Source organism: Carlito syrichta, unplaced genomic scaffold, assembly GCF_000164805.1.
Source record: "Carlito syrichta isolate Samal-C Ts95f unplaced genomic scaffold, Tarsius_syrichta-2.0.1 Scaffold71970, whole genome shotgun sequence".
Lineage (NCBI taxonomy): Eukaryota > Metazoa > Chordata > Mammalia > Primates > Tarsiidae > Carlito > Carlito syrichta.
In genome coordinates, this window is record NW_007016066.1 from 135,982 (window position 1) to 153,343 (window position 17,362).

The 17,362-nt window shown below is 55.1% G+C and overlaps 1 protein-coding gene across 1 annotated transcript in view; it reads right to left on the reverse strand.

Moving 5' to 3' along the window:
• Positions 1–4,771: 4,771 nt before the first annotated feature.
• ZCCHC24 (zinc finger CCHC-type containing 24) overlaps positions 4,772–17,362 on the reverse strand; it is a 60,743-nt gene continuing 48,152 nt past the window's right edge. Inside the window, exons 3-6 of the mRNA XM_008052759.2 lie at positions 16,485–16,649; positions 8,547–8,930; positions 6,734–6,915; positions 4,772–5,447 (exon numbers count right to left, since the gene is read on the reverse strand). Coding sequence (XP_008050950.1) covers positions 8,817–8,930; positions 16,485–16,649 — 279 coding nt within the window. The 3' untranslated portion in view covers positions 4,772–5,447; positions 6,734–6,915; positions 8,547–8,816. The remainder of the gene's footprint in view (positions 5,448–6,733; positions 6,916–8,546; positions 8,931–16,484; positions 16,650–17,362) is intronic.

Genomic DNA, 17,362 nt, shown 5'->3' on the forward strand with positions numbered 1-17,362 from the left:
CAGGGGAGAGAGGGCCCAGGGTGGGGCGGGGGGAGCTGAGGGAAGGCGGCTGCCTGGCTGTCTGCAAGGGCAGCACAGCTGCAGGAAGCAACAGGAGGCAGAGATTAGCCTGATTTACAGTGGGAGGAGTGGGAGGGGGGTGCTGGGGAGAGGCTCAGAGGTACAAAGCTCCTTGCTACCCCTGTGATCTCAGACAAGTCACTCAACCTCACAAAACCTCAGCTTCCCTATCTCTCAAATGGGACTCGTCCTAGTGCCCATCTCCCAGGGTTGTTGCAACGATCAAGAATGACGGTGCATATCAATTATGCTCACAATAGCTGCCGCACCAGAGGGCTCCATGGCTGTTGGTGTTCACTGTATGTACTTGTTTAGTTCACATTTAACGTGACCACGTGCCAGGCCACACTGGGCCCTGGAGATCAGCAATGAAGCAGGCGGCCTTTAGAGGAGGCGGCCAGGACTGCAAAGTGTTGCCCTGCGTGAGGACTCAAGGGGACCCCGCCCCCACTCTGCCTTGGGGCTTGTCTCCTGGCCCCCGACCCCCGTGAAGACCCAAAAAGCAGGGGGTGCAGTGTTGGGATCCGAGGGTCTCCTCCCCACCTCAATCTCCTTTCAACAGCCCTCTGGGCCATGTTCCAGACGGTTTGAAAACAAAGCCAGGCATTGCCTCATATCACCTATACATTCTCCAGAATCTCACAGACAAGGACTTTAGATCCCGTTCCATCTCAGTGCCATTATCGCACCTAACAAAGTTATGAAGTCCCCCAACTGTGTAAGCTGTGAGGACCCACTTCTGTCGCTGTGGTGGCTGAGGGCTGGGATGCAGCTTCTCTTACCTACTGGGTCCTCAGCTCCTGAGGGGGGACGTGTGGCCTTTGGGGAAGGAGATGGACAGATCATGTGACCTTCGTTACCCTTCTGGGCGGGAGCTTCCCCACTGGCTGAGAGGGGGCTGGGGCCTGGGCTGGTGGACCCTGCACTGGTCCATTCTGGCTGGAGAGGAGCCTGGGCCTTGCCCCCACGAGACTCCATGCCCTGGCGTGTGTGTGTGTGTGTGTGTGTGTGTGTGTGTGTGTTAGGGTAAGGAGCAGGAGGAGCAGGCAGCTACTGACATCCCTGCTAGGATCCGGTCTCAGGACAAACGGTGGGGGAGGTGCCGAGAGGGGCGCTTGCGCCCAAGGACAGGCTGTTCCTGGCTCCAGCTGGAGCTCTGGGGGAACAGCCAGGACGCTTGGCTCTGGGGAGGCGGTAAGCCCACCCCCAGCTGTCGCCCCCTTCATCTAGGCTCCTCCCTGCCTCTTCTCTCCCTCAACTCCCTCCCCCCTACCGGTTTCAGACACCCCTCAGCCCACACTAGGCAACAGCTGGAAGGTAGTGTTTGGATGCTGGCTCTGGGTCTTCCAGGCTATGGGGAGTGGAGGGCAGGCATCTGAGGGCTGGCAGGAGCCTGACTCCCTGGTGCCTCGTGGGTCCCTGTCCAAGCCCAGTAAACGCTGATGGATAGAATTTGCTAAAGGTCTGAACAGGCTCCTGGGAATCCACTCAGTAGCCCTCGTCAGGATAAGAAGCAGTGCGGACAGTGGAGATTAAGAAGGTCCAGTGGAAGATCCTGCTTGGCAGCCGGAGGTGGCAGGGCCTCCCTAAGCCTCAGTTTCTCCACCTGCTATGTTGACATATTCCCTGCCCTGGCTCCTGCTGGGGCTGTTAGAACGATGCGTGAGGGCGGAAAGCCCGGAGAGACTCGGTGTTGGCAGGGGCGCAGAGCAGAGGCTGGGATGGCTGCCTTGGCCGGCCTCCTGGTGTGAGGAACTTCAGCGCCACGGTAGGGGCTGGCGGGAAGGGAGGCGCTGGCCCTGAGCTGGGCGCGGGAACGGCCAGTATGTCCACTGCAGCAATCCTGATTGCCCTCTGCTGACAGATAAGGATTGAGGCTTCATGTCACATGTTCTGAGAAGAGGCTGGCACCAGCAGCCTTGCCTTCTTCCGCAGGGGGACCCTGGGTTCCCAGAGGATTCTGGCACTGAGGGTGTCTGTGCCTGGAGCCAGCGCCGAAGGGGCTCCCCATAACCTTGCTGCCCTTACCGCTTGTTGCCATCTGCCCTACTTCCCTTTGGCCTCCCTGGTCTTCTTGCCCCTCAAAACCACCCCAACTCCTGGGGTCCTCACTCCTTGCCCCTTCTTTGCATCTCGGTCTGTATTCCAGCCTGGCGCTGGGAGGTGAGAACTCCCAGTTCAAATCCTGACTCTATCACCTGCCTGCTGGGCAAGACCTTCCCCTCTGGGTGCCTGAGCTTCGGCGGAGGAATGGGTCATCCTCTCTGGGTCCCCAGATGCCCCTTTCTTGGGTGGACTCAGCTCTCTCCCGGGTCCTCAGCAGCCAGCTGCCTCTGGACATGGGCATTCGGGCCAACCGGAAATCCTTCCTGTCCAAGGGAATTGCTGGTTTCCACAGCTCCGGGAAATGTTGAAATGCAGGCTGTGTTTGCCTTGGGTTTGTTTTTTTTCCACGGAAAAGAAAACAAAACTAGCACACAGGCGCATGCACACTGACATACACACTCAAGGCAGGGGCAGGTCATCCAACACCAGCCTTGAAGCCTCAGCCTCAGCACACAGTGGGTGCTTGGTCAATGGCTACTGGGTGAAAGAGGCCTGGAGGCCCTAGGTTCGAGGCCTGGCTCCCCTCTGGTTCCACTGTCTGATCTCTGGCCTGAGTCACAGACAATGAGAGCCAGAGACCCATGTTCTCCAGGGTCCCCAGTGTGCCACACACTGTGCTGGTCTTGCACTCACCGAGCTGTTTTTTTTTTTTACCCACACAATATCCCTGAGAGAGCTGGGACTCTGAGAGGTGGGCACCACACAGCCGGGGGAGGAAGGGCAGGTCTGGCAGTGGCTGCAGAAGACGGGAGCACTCTGAGACAGACTCAGGTCGGTGTCCCCAGATCTGCCCAGGGAGAGCAGAACTTTCCCCCAGTCCCAGGCTGCCGGAGGACTCGGAATGTCCACCATAGAGGAGGTGCTCTGGGGGTCATTCTGTCCTCCCCTCACTCTGTGGGGGTGGGTCCCCTTTCCACTCACCTGCTGGGCTGCACCGGCCCCCCTGCATTTGGGCTGACTCTGGTCCTGCCTGCCAAGGGCAGGTGCCCAGAGGGGGGTTTTCTTTATGCCGATAAGCAGGAAAGGCTTGGTGGCTTTGGGGATTCACTTTGTACTCCAGATAAGACAAGAGGTCCTGTTTCTGGACTCGGTGGTCTCTGTTCCTGCCTGTTTCTCCCCACTTCCCACCCATGGTTTCTGACGTGGACTCGAATTTTGTTGTCTCTGCTCCCTGTCAGAGGCTGTGGTCCAGAGGCGTGGGCTGGCCCACAGACATGTGCTTTGACTTCTACACTACTTAAAAATTCAGTAAATTACTTTCCAGAATTCAAAACTGCGTATAACTGGGATTTCTAGTTTTCCTTCCCCTCCCCCACCAGGCAGTATTATTCTATTCTATTTATTTATTTATTTATTTTCAATTTTAATCAATATTTTTTATTATGATATTGTGGGGTACAGTTAAGGGTTAGGTATACAAATATGCTTCGTTCAGGCACCCTTGTTGATAAGAGGTCGTCTCCCCGTTCCCCAGACAGATATTTACTACCGTTAATCCCGTCTCCCTTCCCCTCACCCCCATAGTTTCCCACCACTGTCAGTCATTTTCTTATGGTAATATGCTGGATGATCAAGGTCCACTATATGAGTGAGAACATGTGATACTCAGATCTTTGTTTCTGTGAGAGGTCACTCAGTATTATAGACTCTAGTTCCATCCAGGTTGCTGCGAAATTCATGATTCTGTTCTTTTTTGTGGCTGCGTAGTATTCCATTGTGTATATGTACCACATTTTTTTGATCCAGTCCTCTTTTGATGGACAGCCTGGTTGCTTCCAGGTTCTTGCTATTGTGAACAAGGCAGCATTATTCTTCAATGGCAACCATTAGGGCCGAGGACGGGAAGCCCCTCCACTGGGGCTGCTGTCAGCCTCCTCCCTGATGCCACCATCAATCCCCGGGAACATGAAGCACCATCTCAGAGCCCACTGCTCCTCAACTTTGGATGCACAACGGACTGAGCTGGGGGGGATTTAGAAACCCGAGGACACACTCGGGCCAATTCCTCAGCCTTTTCAGCTTGGGCGTTTTAAAAGTCCCTGTGGGTGACCCTGGTGAGCCGCAAGGTTCACTGACACTGGGCAGAAGAGCTTTGTGGGCAGGCAGTGTCTGACAGTCTTGTCTGGCTGTAGATCCCCTGTGGCCCCCAGCAAGGGCCCACCTCATGACAGCCTGGCCCAGGGCTGCCCTGCTCAGAGGGGCTCCCTGTCCCTCCCCATCACGGTGTGATGCCTGGTGTCTGGGCCCAAATTCTGATCTTGGCCCAGGGCTACCGCCTCTCCGAGGAAGATTCACTCCTATATATGGTTACCCAGGAGTCCCCCCCCACGCTGAGCTAACGCGTGACCTAATCTGCCTACAATCTCCAGTCTGGGGCCCTATTTGGGGAGGGCCTTTACCAGGCAGAATGTCCACTTGGGGGCAGAGGGGGTGGGAGGAGGCAAATTAACGGCATGGGGGCAGGGCAAGGACAAGATGACCCGCAAGAGCTGGGGGGGCGCTCCAAGTCCCTCCCACACCCGCTCTCTCTCTGCCTGTGAAAACGTCCGCGTCACCCCCCCCCCCCCCACGGTCTGTGTAAACAAGGAAACACATGAGCCTCTTGTGCTTTTAAAAGTCCTTTTAATACAGCATGAAAAGGCTATATTTCTATAGGCAAGCCGTATACAGATTATACAGATTCTCCAGGAATAAGGCACACAACGGAATGCCATCCCGAGGTCGGCCCTTCGGAGAGGCTTGGAGCTCTCCACACGCCCTCCAAGCCGGGCCCACGGGTTCTGTTTGTCTTTTTAGCTGGACTCACACGTATAAACAGATACAGACACGGACAGGGTCACTGCACAGGGGCGGAGGAGGCCAGATGGCGAGGTTGGCAACAGAGAACACGAGCACCCGCTGCCCCCAGCCCCCCTCCCCCCGATGGGAACCGCTGGACCACCCTGCTGGAGGCCACATGTCACTCACAAGTTAGTTGTTGCACTGGGCTATGATGTAGTGAGGTTGGATTAAATATTCGTTTAGAGTAGATTCAAGTCTATTAGAGGTTGGAGGGCCGGGGCAGGGCTCTGGTTGACATAACCAAGTATAAGGAGCATGGCCCCGAGGCGTGGCTCAGATGGCAAAACTCCAGAGAGGGATGTGGAGAAGTCAGCCTCTTGCTCCCTCTTCCTGGGGTCTGACTGATCTGGAGTCCCCCAGCCAGGCCAAGGGCTGGCGGACCACAGAGGGGCCGGTTCATGAAATGCGTCCTCTTCCCACGCCTGCTCCCTAATAAAACCCTAATAACAAGATAATAAGAAGAAGGTGCGAGAGAATGGATTACAATGCTGTTTGTTATCCTCAGCGGAAGAGGCACAAAGGGGTCACCATTCCCTTTTTTGCTATGTAGCTAATAATAGCTTCCCTTAAAAAAGGCAACACTTTCCAAAATACACATATGTATAAATACAGGACAAGAACATATTAATATGTCTAAACACTTGAATAATATGCTGGCTACTTAATACTGATATTTTCATCCAAGGAAAATACAGAATAACAATATGGCTTAAAGAATTGCAAAGATTTTTTTTTTCTCATCAGAATTATGTACCAACTTCATATAATATTCTATGTAGACAATATTTCCTTCTTAATGTAGTTCAGTTGCATACTTTTTACAGACCAAAGCATAGTAAAAAAAACAAACAAAAACAACCAAAAATCCAGTAAGAGAAAAAAAAGTTCTCATCATAAATATTTTCTTGCAGCTCAATCAAAAGGTTTGCAAAATACTTCCAGAAATCTTTGTTTGATATTTTATTGCCCTCCTGAAAGTTCTGAAGTTTTGAAAATGCCTCTCTTTTTGTTTTTTATCTCAAAAATCAAGCTATTATATTTTTCTTTTCTTTTCTTTCTTTCTTTCTTTTTTTTTTTTTTAAAAAAGGCCCTCAAATATATACAGACAAAAATCACCGTGAAGATTTTTCGGGAGAAGCTACCAAATTCAGTGTTGTGAGAAAAACTGGTAACCATGCAGAAATTTTAACATCTATGAATTTTTTTCAAAATACACACATAGTATTTTTTTTTAAAAAAAAGGACTTCTGTGTCAAGTATAACTCAAAATAAATACAAATTCACAAGTAGAGCTATTGAATACTTCATATGGGGGTAAACACCATGATCTTCCAACTAGATCTCTAGATCTACTGACTGCAAACGATTGTCCCTTTTGAACGTACTAAAACCACAGGCTTTCTTGTCCCCTGGGCTCCCAGGCCCTCTGAGCACTTAATTCTCACAGCACCCAGCTTGGACAGCATTGGCGTCTGCTGACCACAGGGAGAGTCCAGATTCAGCCAGAACAATGCTGGGGTGTAGGTGGGTGTGCAGAGGGGCAGCCTCAGGTGGGAGAGAGCAACCCTGAGGTAGCCTGAGCTGCACAGATGGTCGGGCAGTGGCTACCTGCTGGACTAAGTCCACTGACAAGGCCACAAGCCATCTCCGTTGGCCTGTGCAGAGAAGGCCCTGGCTTCCATCAGTCTGGAGCCTGGGTTCTTCTGAGAGTATGGGCTGCCCTCACCTTTGCAGCCCCGTTGGCAGTCCCGAAGCATCCTTGAGCCAATGTCCCCCTGTGGGGCCATGTCCCTGGAAGCCCATCACTGCGAACAATCTCTTTAGAAGTGGTAGGATGACTGCCAGTGACAGATTCTCCTCAGGGGCAGAAGCCTGGGGCTGAGGCCAACCCCAGCTCACCTCCACGCCCTGGAGTGGACAGAGAGCAGCAGGTGTGGGGAGTCCTCAGTGGCAGTCCCCCATGGTGGCGGGATGTCTGCAGCCTCCCGCCCAGCCCACAGCAAATACACTTTCTTTAAGTGCTCAGAAGGTATGGCCCCCCAGAATCTACCCTGCAGCCCCTGGCTGCAAACACACTCACTCCATCTTTTCGACTCGCTCCCTGGACCCCTGGTTAACACTTCACTGTAACTCCTCAGTTGTACAAAGCATTTTCATTTGAAAACAAAAGGCACCTGAACACTGGGTGGGTGTCCTTGAGCTGTGGTAAACACTGAATTTCAGGCTCATTTCGTGGTCTGATTTTTTTTTTCCCCCACAGAGGCATAATGTTGGGGCAAAATCAAGCAGTCCAGTCCTGACTCTCTCCCTGGGAAAAAAGGAAGGAGGCTAAGACAACTGAAACGGGACTTCTCATCCGGAAGGGAGAGAGGAGCACGCGGTCCTGCCAGCCAGGACTCCAGGCTCCCTGACCATGGGCCGCGCCAGAGGCTTCTCTGCTCCCTTGGGAGGTAGGAAATCATCGTCCCCATTTTAAACACGAGAGGTTCCGTAGTTTGTCTCAGGGTGCCCCACCTCAGGGACTGGAGAGGCCTGGGCAGGGAGGAGTAGGGGATCATTCTCGACTTCTGCAGGGGTGGGGCCACAGGGGGCAGCAGGAGAGGACTCAGCATCCTGAGGCCTGACTTCCTAAGTGACCAATTGAGAGGTCATGGTGTGAAGAACCTGGCGCCCAAGAGGTTTCTCCCATGGTCCTGGGCGAAACTCTCCAAATAAAGCTCTGCTCCCGGAGACGGCACTCAGCCCGCCCGAATCTCAGAACATAACTGAAACAGGCCTCTGTGCTCTCCAGTGTCATGCTCTCACTCCACTAACAGGGAAACTGAGGCCCAGAGATAAGCCGTTCTCGCCCAAGGTGATACAGTGAGTCGGCAGCAAGGCCAGGACTTGAGCCAAAGTGTCCAGGATGCCAGGCCTGTGCCCTTCCTGCCAGAGTGGCTTCTGTACTGGGCCCTACAACCTTCTTGGGGTTGTGGACCCTCTGTGTGGGTGGAAGGGGGAGGGAAGGGCATGGGGCCAACGAAACTCAAGCCAGTGGGAACAGTGTCTGGTGGACGTTGTTGACGGCACTGCCCAGTGTGATCCAGGACACACCTGTCCACTGTTAATGTTCAGCCACCCCTGCACCGACCTCTCCTGTCTGAGCCCTCAGAGGCTGGAGGGGGCACACCCGGTGCCACACCAGTGACATCAGAGGCAGTCAGGGCTTAGGGCTCAACACGGACAGGGAACAGAGAGGCCCACTCCCCAGCAGCTGGTAGGACATACAGTGCTCACTGCACTGCATTTGCTGACTTAAAAAGGACAGAAACATAGGGACTTCCAAGAGTGGCTTTCCACTCAGGGTGATGTGGAAGGTTCTGTGGGAGAAGGCAGCCTGGCTGGTCTCAGGGAGACGGTCCCTGCAGGCTTTGGGATTCACAGTAAATTTAGTGCACTTGTAGCCAATATGAGGCTGCTCACCCCAAAGGGACTCTCAGAGGAGAGCGTGAGGGGATACCTAGGGCTCTGCGGGGTCTTGGACACCGGCCTCTGCTTACCTTTTCCTCTCACCCCACGGAGACTCCAAGACCACCCGTCAAGGGACCCTGCCCTCTCTGACCTGTGGGCGCAGCGGTGTCAGTAACAGTGTTTGTCAACACACACGAGACAAGGACCCTAAGAAGCCCCCGCCCAGACCTGTGGGCCTGCAAGGATGCCCCACGCACAGGGGGACACACAGCCCCTCAGAGCAGGAGCAGCACAGGGGAGGCAGTGTCTCCTCGGGCAGGCAGGGGGGCAGCTGTGGGTGCAGGCAGGCAGGCAGCCAGTCACTGCACACGGCGGCAATAGTAGCCCAGCACCTTGCACTTCTCGCAGAGATGCTGGGGATGCTCCTTGCTCTGGTCGGACACGTCCAGGCCGTCGGGCTTCTCCAGGGGTCTCTGTGGAGAGGAGGAAGGGACACGAGGTGGGGGCGGGGTGGAGAGAAAGAAACAGAGAGAAGCAGGGAGCAGTACAGGGAGACAGAGACAGAGAGGAACACACAGAGAACAGTGACACATCCACAGAGACAGAGACAGACAGAGAAACACACAGACAGAGAGAGAGACAGAGACAGAAGAGACAGATATATGGGGGGGGGCCAGACAGAGACAGAAAGACATATCCAGAGACAGAGAGAGACAGAGTAACAGTCAGAGAGACACAGAGAAGGTGGGGAGAGGCGGGGAAAGCATACAATTTGGTCATAGACATGGTTTCAGTCAAGGCACCCAGGGTCCTCCTGTCTCTCCTGTCTGTAAGCCACAGGCAAAGGCCTGTGCTGGAGCCCAAGCTGTGGGACAGGGTCTCATGCCTGGAACTCTGGGCATATGCACCACTTTGCTCTGCCTAGGACCCTCTATGCAGCTACCGCCTGATGCTCACGAAGTCCAGGAGAGAGTCACGACAGGGATGCAGACTGTCCACATGAGGAAACGAGGCTCAGAGCAAGGGAGACCCAAACGCTCATCTGATTCCCAGCATCTGGCACTTCCTCCTTGGCTGCCTGTCACTCCCACCCCTGCTTGTGCAGCCTCAGGTCTCAAGGGAAGCCCAAACTGGACATAATCACAGTACCTCAGGCGTGGGGGAAGCCAGCTGTGAGCTCCATGTCAGCAACCTGCTGGGTGCTTTCTGCTTTTGTTTGCTTTTTCAGAGACAGGGTCTTGCTCTGTTGGCCAGGCTGGAGCACAGTGGCACAACCATAGCTTGCTGCAGTTTGAACTCCTGAGTTCAAGCAATCCTCCCTCCTAGATCTCCCCACATGCTGGGTTTACAAGTTTGAGCCAATGTGCCTGCCCCAAAGCCAAGGTTGTAATTGACCTCACATCCCAGGGCTGGCCCGGTACCTGCCCTGTTTGTTGAGGGGCTTCAAGAATGGAATCTCAGTTTTCTAAAAGGGAAACAGAGGCCCAGAAAAGGCAGATCTACCGTGCCAGGCCTACGTGCCACCACTCACTGCGTGACCTCAGGGAGCCTTGGTTTTCATATCTGTGAAGTGGGTCATTCAGAGTGCGTTACTTGCAGGGTACTAGAAGGATCCAGAGGGACACCAAATGCTTGTAAACTGGACAGTGTACACTGCATGTTTCTGTTAGATAGGGAGATTCCCTGCTCCCTCTCCCCTCCCTGCCTGACTCTCCAAAGCCTACAAAGGCTTGCCTTCCAGGGAAGTTTCTGGGGGCCATGAGGGGCACCTCCCAAGTGGGCAGTTTCTTGGCTGGTGCACAGGAATGCTGCTTTCTCTCACTGAGCCTTCCTGCAGAAGGGTCTTCTGCATGGACTCGGGGACTCAAGAGACAAGAGTAACAGAGAGACACGGAGAAGGCGGGGAGGGGAGAGAGCACGCAGGACTTGGTCACAGAGATGGTTTCAGCCAAGGCACCCGGGCCCGCCTGCCTCTCGGAGCCTCACAGCCTCTCTGTGCGTGATGCGTTGCCCGGGAGAGGGGGCAGGAACTTTAGGCTAGCTCGGGGTAAGGGAACCTTGGATGCAGACCATGTCCCAGGGTGGTCAGGTGAGGGCAGTGGAGGACGGGCACTGTCCCGATCGTGAACGGCTCAGAAGTAGCACACTGGCTTTTCTGTCCACAGTCCTGGCCCCGAGTGGACACTCAGAACAGTCTGAGGAATGGATGAGTCAGAAGATTCTAGAAAGCAAGGGTGAGGGGGTGGCTCGGGGTAGGCAGGGTTCTGATCCAGGAACTCCACTTGCCCCTCTGGAATCATAAAACCCATCCCCTGTGCTTCCAGGCATAAAGCCACAAAGCAAAGGCCTATACAGAGGACAGGCGCCTTGGCTTCACTGCAAAGGGCTTTCAGATGGCTGGCTTCCCTGTCCGGCCTGCATCTAGGCCAGGGGAGAGGAGGGAGACTGACTTCCTGTGAAACCTAGGCACGAACACTGGCTCTGCTACTTATGAGCTGTGTGACCTAGGGCAGGCCACCTGACTCCTCTGATCCTCCACTTCCTCGTCTGTAACAGAAGTTGATAACCAGTTTTCTCAACAGACAACTCCATGTAGATAACGAATAGAAACAGCATGGCAGGCAGAAGTTATTGGCATTTATTCCTATTATTGATAAGAGGGGGACAAGAGGGGGAAACCAGCTGGTAGAAGGTCACTCAGAACTGCAGCCAGCATCCCAAGGTGGGCCTAGGAAGGTCATGTCCTTGCTCTGCTAGACATCCCGTGGAGACCTTGGCCTGCATGCCCCCAGGGCTGGAGAGCTCACAGCTCAGTTTCCTGCCTGCACTGTAAGAAAACTTCTGACCTTGAGCTGCAGTCTGAGTCTCAGTCCCCTCCTCCTGGAGATCCTAGCCACACGGGAGCCCACAGACTCTGTCTGACACAGCCAGGAAGGTCTGACTAGTGCAGTGAATGTCCCCTCCACCAAACCGAACTCAACCTGACTTCCAGTTCCCTCCCTGCCAGCTCCCCACTGCTCCGCCCACCACTCCCTCCCCTTACATCCTGCTGGATGCTTATAATCTGGACTGGTGCTAGGCACAACAGACCCAGTTTTCCAGGAGATGCCAGAGTAGGTAGGCCCAACCCTCCCTTGCTCCCCACGGCTTATACTTTATGTGGCAAAGCACTGTCACCCAAGTCCGGCCACCTAACCTCACAGTCTCTCTGTGTGTGGTGCATTGCCATTCACCTCACAGATGGGGAAACTGAGACTCCAAGACTCACTGTGAAGGGGTTTGCCTCAGGGTCTGCAGTGAAGAACCAGCCACACATGCTGTTTCTAATCCCTGAGCCACAGGGGCACCTGCCCACTGCCTGGCAGTCAGTCCTACTGGCTGCTCTATCCTAGGGCTCAGGGCTCCCTAAAAGCCAGCAGCACTCCCTCTTCTCCTAGTCTGGACTCCTGGCTTTCTGTCCCAAGGCAGCACCCTTCTGCGCTGGGGAGAGGGGTGGCTCTCTTCATGGGCACAGCACTCTCCCCTGGGAATTCACTGGCACCTGCTCAGCTGTGCCCACCCTGACGGGGCCTCTGCCTTCTGGGTCTTCAACCCAGGGGCTGACAGAGGTTCAGCAGGCCCAGGGCTGGGGGCAGAGGCTCCAGGAGGCCTGAGGGGATCATCTTCAGCCTGTCCCGAAGACTATTCTGCGAAACTCTTCTGCTGGTGTCTTCTGCAATGTCTCCACGTGACACGGTGTCACTGGAGTCAGACAGACAGAGCTTTGCATGCCAGTTCTGCCACCCACCAGCTGAGGGCTGTTGGGGTATATACTCTTTCTCCCCTAGAACCAACCTCACCTTACCCTTCTGTACCTGGGCCCTAGTTTTTCATGTCTGTGTGTGTGTGATCGAGAGACAAGTAAATGAGATGATAGTCTAAAGTACTTTGTAGCCGTAAGGAGCTTTGCAAGATTTACTCATTGCTGTGTGACCTTTAGTAGACCATTTAATCTCTTTGGGCCTCCATTTTCTCCTCCATAAAATGGGGTGAATAAGAGTACCTACTTGATAGGGCTGTTGTAAAGAGCAATAAGCTAATATATGCAAGGTGACTGGAACAGTGCCTGACACTGTGTTGGCAGGTATTAATATCATGTACTATGTGGGGTTGGGGCAGGCTGGGGGCTGGGGAACCAGCTGAGTCTCTGTGGAAATGTCCTTGCGACATCCTCACCAGCCCCCCTCCCCCACCGGGCTCATCTGAGCTGTGCCTCCTCCTTGGCAGTGCCCCGATGGGTGCCACCTCCCACCGTGGGTCCTGGCCTGACTGCTCAGCCTGCCGTGGGTGGGGAGTGCCGGGACGCTGGCATGACAACTCTCTCACCATGGAGGGAAAGCGGCCGGCAGCTGGGACTGATTGGCTGAGAGCCACCCCCACCCCTTGCAGCAAGGCAAAGCCCATTAGTGTTTTCTTCTTGTGGGGGACAGGCCTGGCAGGGGGGAGGCGCAGCTGGAGCCTGACAGGAAACAGATGTGGCAGGGGCAGGGGAGAAGTGGAGGGCTCTCAGGAGACAGTGCCCTTGCGGGTCAGAGCTCAGGAGGCAGGAGAGCCAGCCCCCTCCGCGGGACGCCAAGAGGAGGAGGGCTCACTGCCTTCCACTCTTCAAAGGCTCTGGAGGCAGGAGAGGCACCATCCCACACCCCCTCCCCAGCTTGCAAGCCAGGAGACTGAGGGGCTGGGTAGTGACTGACCTGGGTCCCAGAACCTGGATGCCCCCCGCTCAAGTCCCATCTCCTCTTGGGGCCTCAGTGTCCCCAATGCACACACGCCTGGGGAAGGGGGGCATTTCTCTTGATAGATCCTTCCAGACAGGGCCCTTGGAGACTTGGATCTTGAGTATGGAGATGGGGAACGGGTGGTCAGAAAGGCTGCGGGGACCGAGCTTGGCAGGATAGAGACCATGAGACAGGTAAGGCCATGGCTGGCCGGGAAAGGGTGGTACAAGACAGTAACGGGCCTGGCATCGTGGAAGGGACGTGGTGAGGATCCCTGCTTGGCCAGATGCTGGGGCAAGGGAGGGGCCCAGGAGGCTGGAACCACTGCAGGTAGGCGGCTTTCTAGGGCCTTGGGTGTACGGACTGGGCCCTGCCTCTCTGCTTGGGTCGTGGAGAGTATGAGAATAGTAAGAACCGGGCCCCCAGGCTGTCAGCACAGACCCACGCAGCCCCTGGCGTCTGAGGCCCTGCAGAAACTGGACTATGTCTAGCTCTTGTCCCCAGCCAGCCACCCCGACCTGTCCTCCCTCCCCACCTTCTCCCGCCCAGGCCACTCATCTGCCTCTTTCAAGTTCCACACGATCCTCCAGCCCCAAACTGGGTCCCTCTTCAGAAACCACTGGGTGAATCACTTACACCCTGTGCCTCAGTTTCCTCTTCTGTAAAATGGGGAAACAGTAGGGCTGACCTCCTGGGGTGGCCTAGGGAATGACAGGCATAAAGTCCTAAAGGAGCGCCCACACTCTGCTCCAGCATGCCAGGGCCCTTCGCCTGCTGCCCCTCCACAGCCCCCTTGTCCACCGACCTTTTATCCCCATCAGAGCACAGCCTCACATCACTGCCTCAGGGAGCCCTCCTCTACAGTTCCCAAGGTCTCCACCCCCCATCCCATCCCGCCATCCTTCTTTGGTGACTCAGCACAGACGGAAGGTCCGCCCCACCCCTGGCTCCTCAGTTCCCCCACTACCTCACTGAGAGTGACCTTTCTGTTCCGCCACCCCCTCGGTCACACCCTGGACACAGTCCTCTTCAGAAACCACCCCTCTGGCTCCCACCTCCTCTCCTTCCTGCCCACTGACTGACTGCCCACTGACTCCACCCAGCCCCCCAGTCCCAGCGTATTCTCCCTGTCCATCTCTGGCATCCCTGCCCTGCCCTCTAGCTGTCACCCCAGGATGACGCATGATCATCACACTTCTGCAGATATGCCTGACTCCCCGATCATCTTCCCTCTGGAACACTCGACCCCACGGACCCTCCTGTTCCCTGAGTGTGGCTGACACCTGCCCACCAAGCAGCGCTGGAAAAAGTCACAGTACCAGGTTGATGTCTTTTTTTTTTTTTTTTCCTGAGACAGGGTCTCACTCCGTCACCCAGGCTGGAGTGCAGTGGCACAGTCACAGCTCACTGCAGCCTCAACTTCCTGTGCTCAGGAGATCCTCCCACTTCAGCCTCCTGAGTAGCTGAGACTACAGGCGTGCACCACCATTCCCAATTTATTTTTATTTTTTGTAGAGACAGGTGTCTCACTATGTTGCCCAGGCTGGTCTCAAACTTCTGGGCTCAGGCAATCCACTTGCTGTGGCCTTCCCAAGTGCTGGAATTACAGGTGTGAGCCACTGTACCTGGCCCAAACTGACACCTTCCATCACAGCTGGGATCACAAACCTCCCCTGGCCTGGGACGCTACTGTTGCTGGGATGCTCTCCACAGCCAACCCCACCTTGAGAGAGTGGGCCTCGAGGTTCTCCCTCTGCAGCCAGATCCAGACCAGCCTCTCCAGTCACTGCTCCACAGACATGGCCCGGCCACCCAGTCGGCTACAGATTGCCACCTCTTCTCCAGCCTCCATGCCTGAACTGGTGGGCATTCGCTTTGGAGCTTCTCCAACCTTGGGAGTGGTTCAAGTCCAGGCAAAAGTGATACTCCACCAAGCTTGGAGGCCCAAGTGTGTACTGCTGAATCTCCAGGGCACTTTTCTGGGGTCTATACCTGACATCCAGCTCCAGCCAACCCTCAAGCACTTCCCAGTCCCGGCCTCTAGGACTCCACACTCCCTGGTTCTCCTCTTTACTGAGTCTTTCTCCCCCATCTGGAACACTGGGATTCAGCAACACTCGGTGGGGCATTCTCCTCTACTGGCCGGGTCTACCTTCTTGTTGCAGGAAATCTCACCCATTCCCCAAACACCTTCAGATCATTGCTGCCCAATTCAGTACAAGCCACTGTGACATCCATATGAGCGTCTGAAGAACAAATCCAACTGCCTTCTTGACATCTCTGGCTGAAATTTTACAAATATATCATGTGTATCGAGAACTCCTGCTTCTGTCTCTGTCCCCTGGGTCCCACCCCCCACCCCCACCCCCCAGCTCAGGCTGCCTGACCCAGGAACGGCCACACTTTGAAGCTCAAGCCTGGAACGGGACTGTTCTCCCGGCTGCCTGCCGTTCCCTCATGTGCCGCTACCATTCTGGTGACGCTTGGTGTCAGTCCAGCTCCAGGGCCACCTCTGAGCTCAGTCTCTCCCAGCTCACATGGGGACCCTGGCATTGGCTTTCCCACTGGCTTCCCCACTTTCACCTCCCCTCACCCAGACTAGTCTCCACACACAGCCAGAGTGAGTGTCTGAAAATGAAGCCAAAAGCCCTGCTGCTCTCGGGCTGCCTCGGGTGGCTCCAAGGTCTGGTGGTGCCTGCTTAGCTTCCCACCCCATCCCCCTCGCTCCACCTTCCCGCTTCCTCACTGAGCTGTGGGCCTTGAGCACCCTAGTCCTTACAGCCTCAGGGCATTTGCACCTGCTGCACTGTCCTCCCAGGACAACCAGCCTCCCACCTGACAGACCTAGCTCTCCCCTCCCCAGGTCCCCACCTGCATATCACCTCCTGCTTGGCCTTCTCAGGGCATCCCTGGGAAGAGCTATGTTCATGCCCCCAACCCCTACTTGCCCACTGGATGGGAAAAGGGATGAAATGCTTGTTTTCTGCAGCTTCTTGCTGCCTCCACATCCCAGCTTATCTCACAACAAGGGCCTCCCTGGGAAGAGCTTGTCCCCATTTGTTTCAAAATTCCCCTGAGCAACATGGGGTGGGGCAGCTGCCCCTTCATCCTCCTCTCCTTCCCTCTCTCCTGCCCCACTTCAGATGAGATAATGGGAGAACAGAAAGGTCTGGTCTCATCCTTACAGCGTGAGGGGTAAACTGAGGCCCAGTAAGGGAGAAGTCACCCACCCGTGGTCCTTCAGAGAAGGCCTCGCCCCGGCCCGCTCACCTGCTTGTGCGGGTACACGTTGATGTGACACTTGATGCACTCCTGCCCCATGTTGGCCCAGGAGTTCCCACTCATCCATTTTCTCTTGCACTTGGGACACTTGTACTCGCCGAAGCAGCGCTTCTTGCCCTGGTACGGAGTCAGACCCTCGCCTTTGGGGCGTGCCTGGAGGACAGGAAGCAAACACAGGGGCTGGGGTCCAGAGGCCAAGATGATCCCCCCTGGGGTCTCCCTTCAGTCTTCATACCCTGTGTCCATGTGCGCATATCTTTTGTCCCCAGCAGAGACCCCCAGCACATGAGAATCCCAAGGGGAGAGGAAGAAAGGGGAGACGGTGGGTGGTGCACATCTCTGTTAGTTGTAAACAGTGAAGTATGCAGTGGTGGTTGGGAGTTACTTTAACTCAGACGTCATGGAGGAGCAGCTGGGGGGTCGCATGGACCTGCACGCAGGAGATCTTTGGACCACCCAGCGATGTGCTTTAAATGGTTACTGAAGAGGCAACACAGTCCCAGAAACTGGAGTGCAATGCAAATGCATCTCCCTGGTCCCCACATCCAGCCACCGGGGACCATCTTAATTTCCATTATACCACCCCAAAGGCGGGCCCTGCACTTACAAATCTATACAGTACGTACATTTGTACATGCATTCTTTCTTTTGCCTCCGCAAATGGAAACAGATCACCCATCTGGTTCTGCATCTTCTGTTTTTTACTTAATAATATGCCTTGGAAATCTCTTTACATCAGAGCAAATGGAGCTACCATGTTCTGTGTAGCAGCTGCACAGCATGAGAGCCCATGCAGACTCTGCAGTGTGCTGACCCATCGCTCTTTCAGAGCACCTAGGTTGTTTCCATTCATTCATTGTTACCAA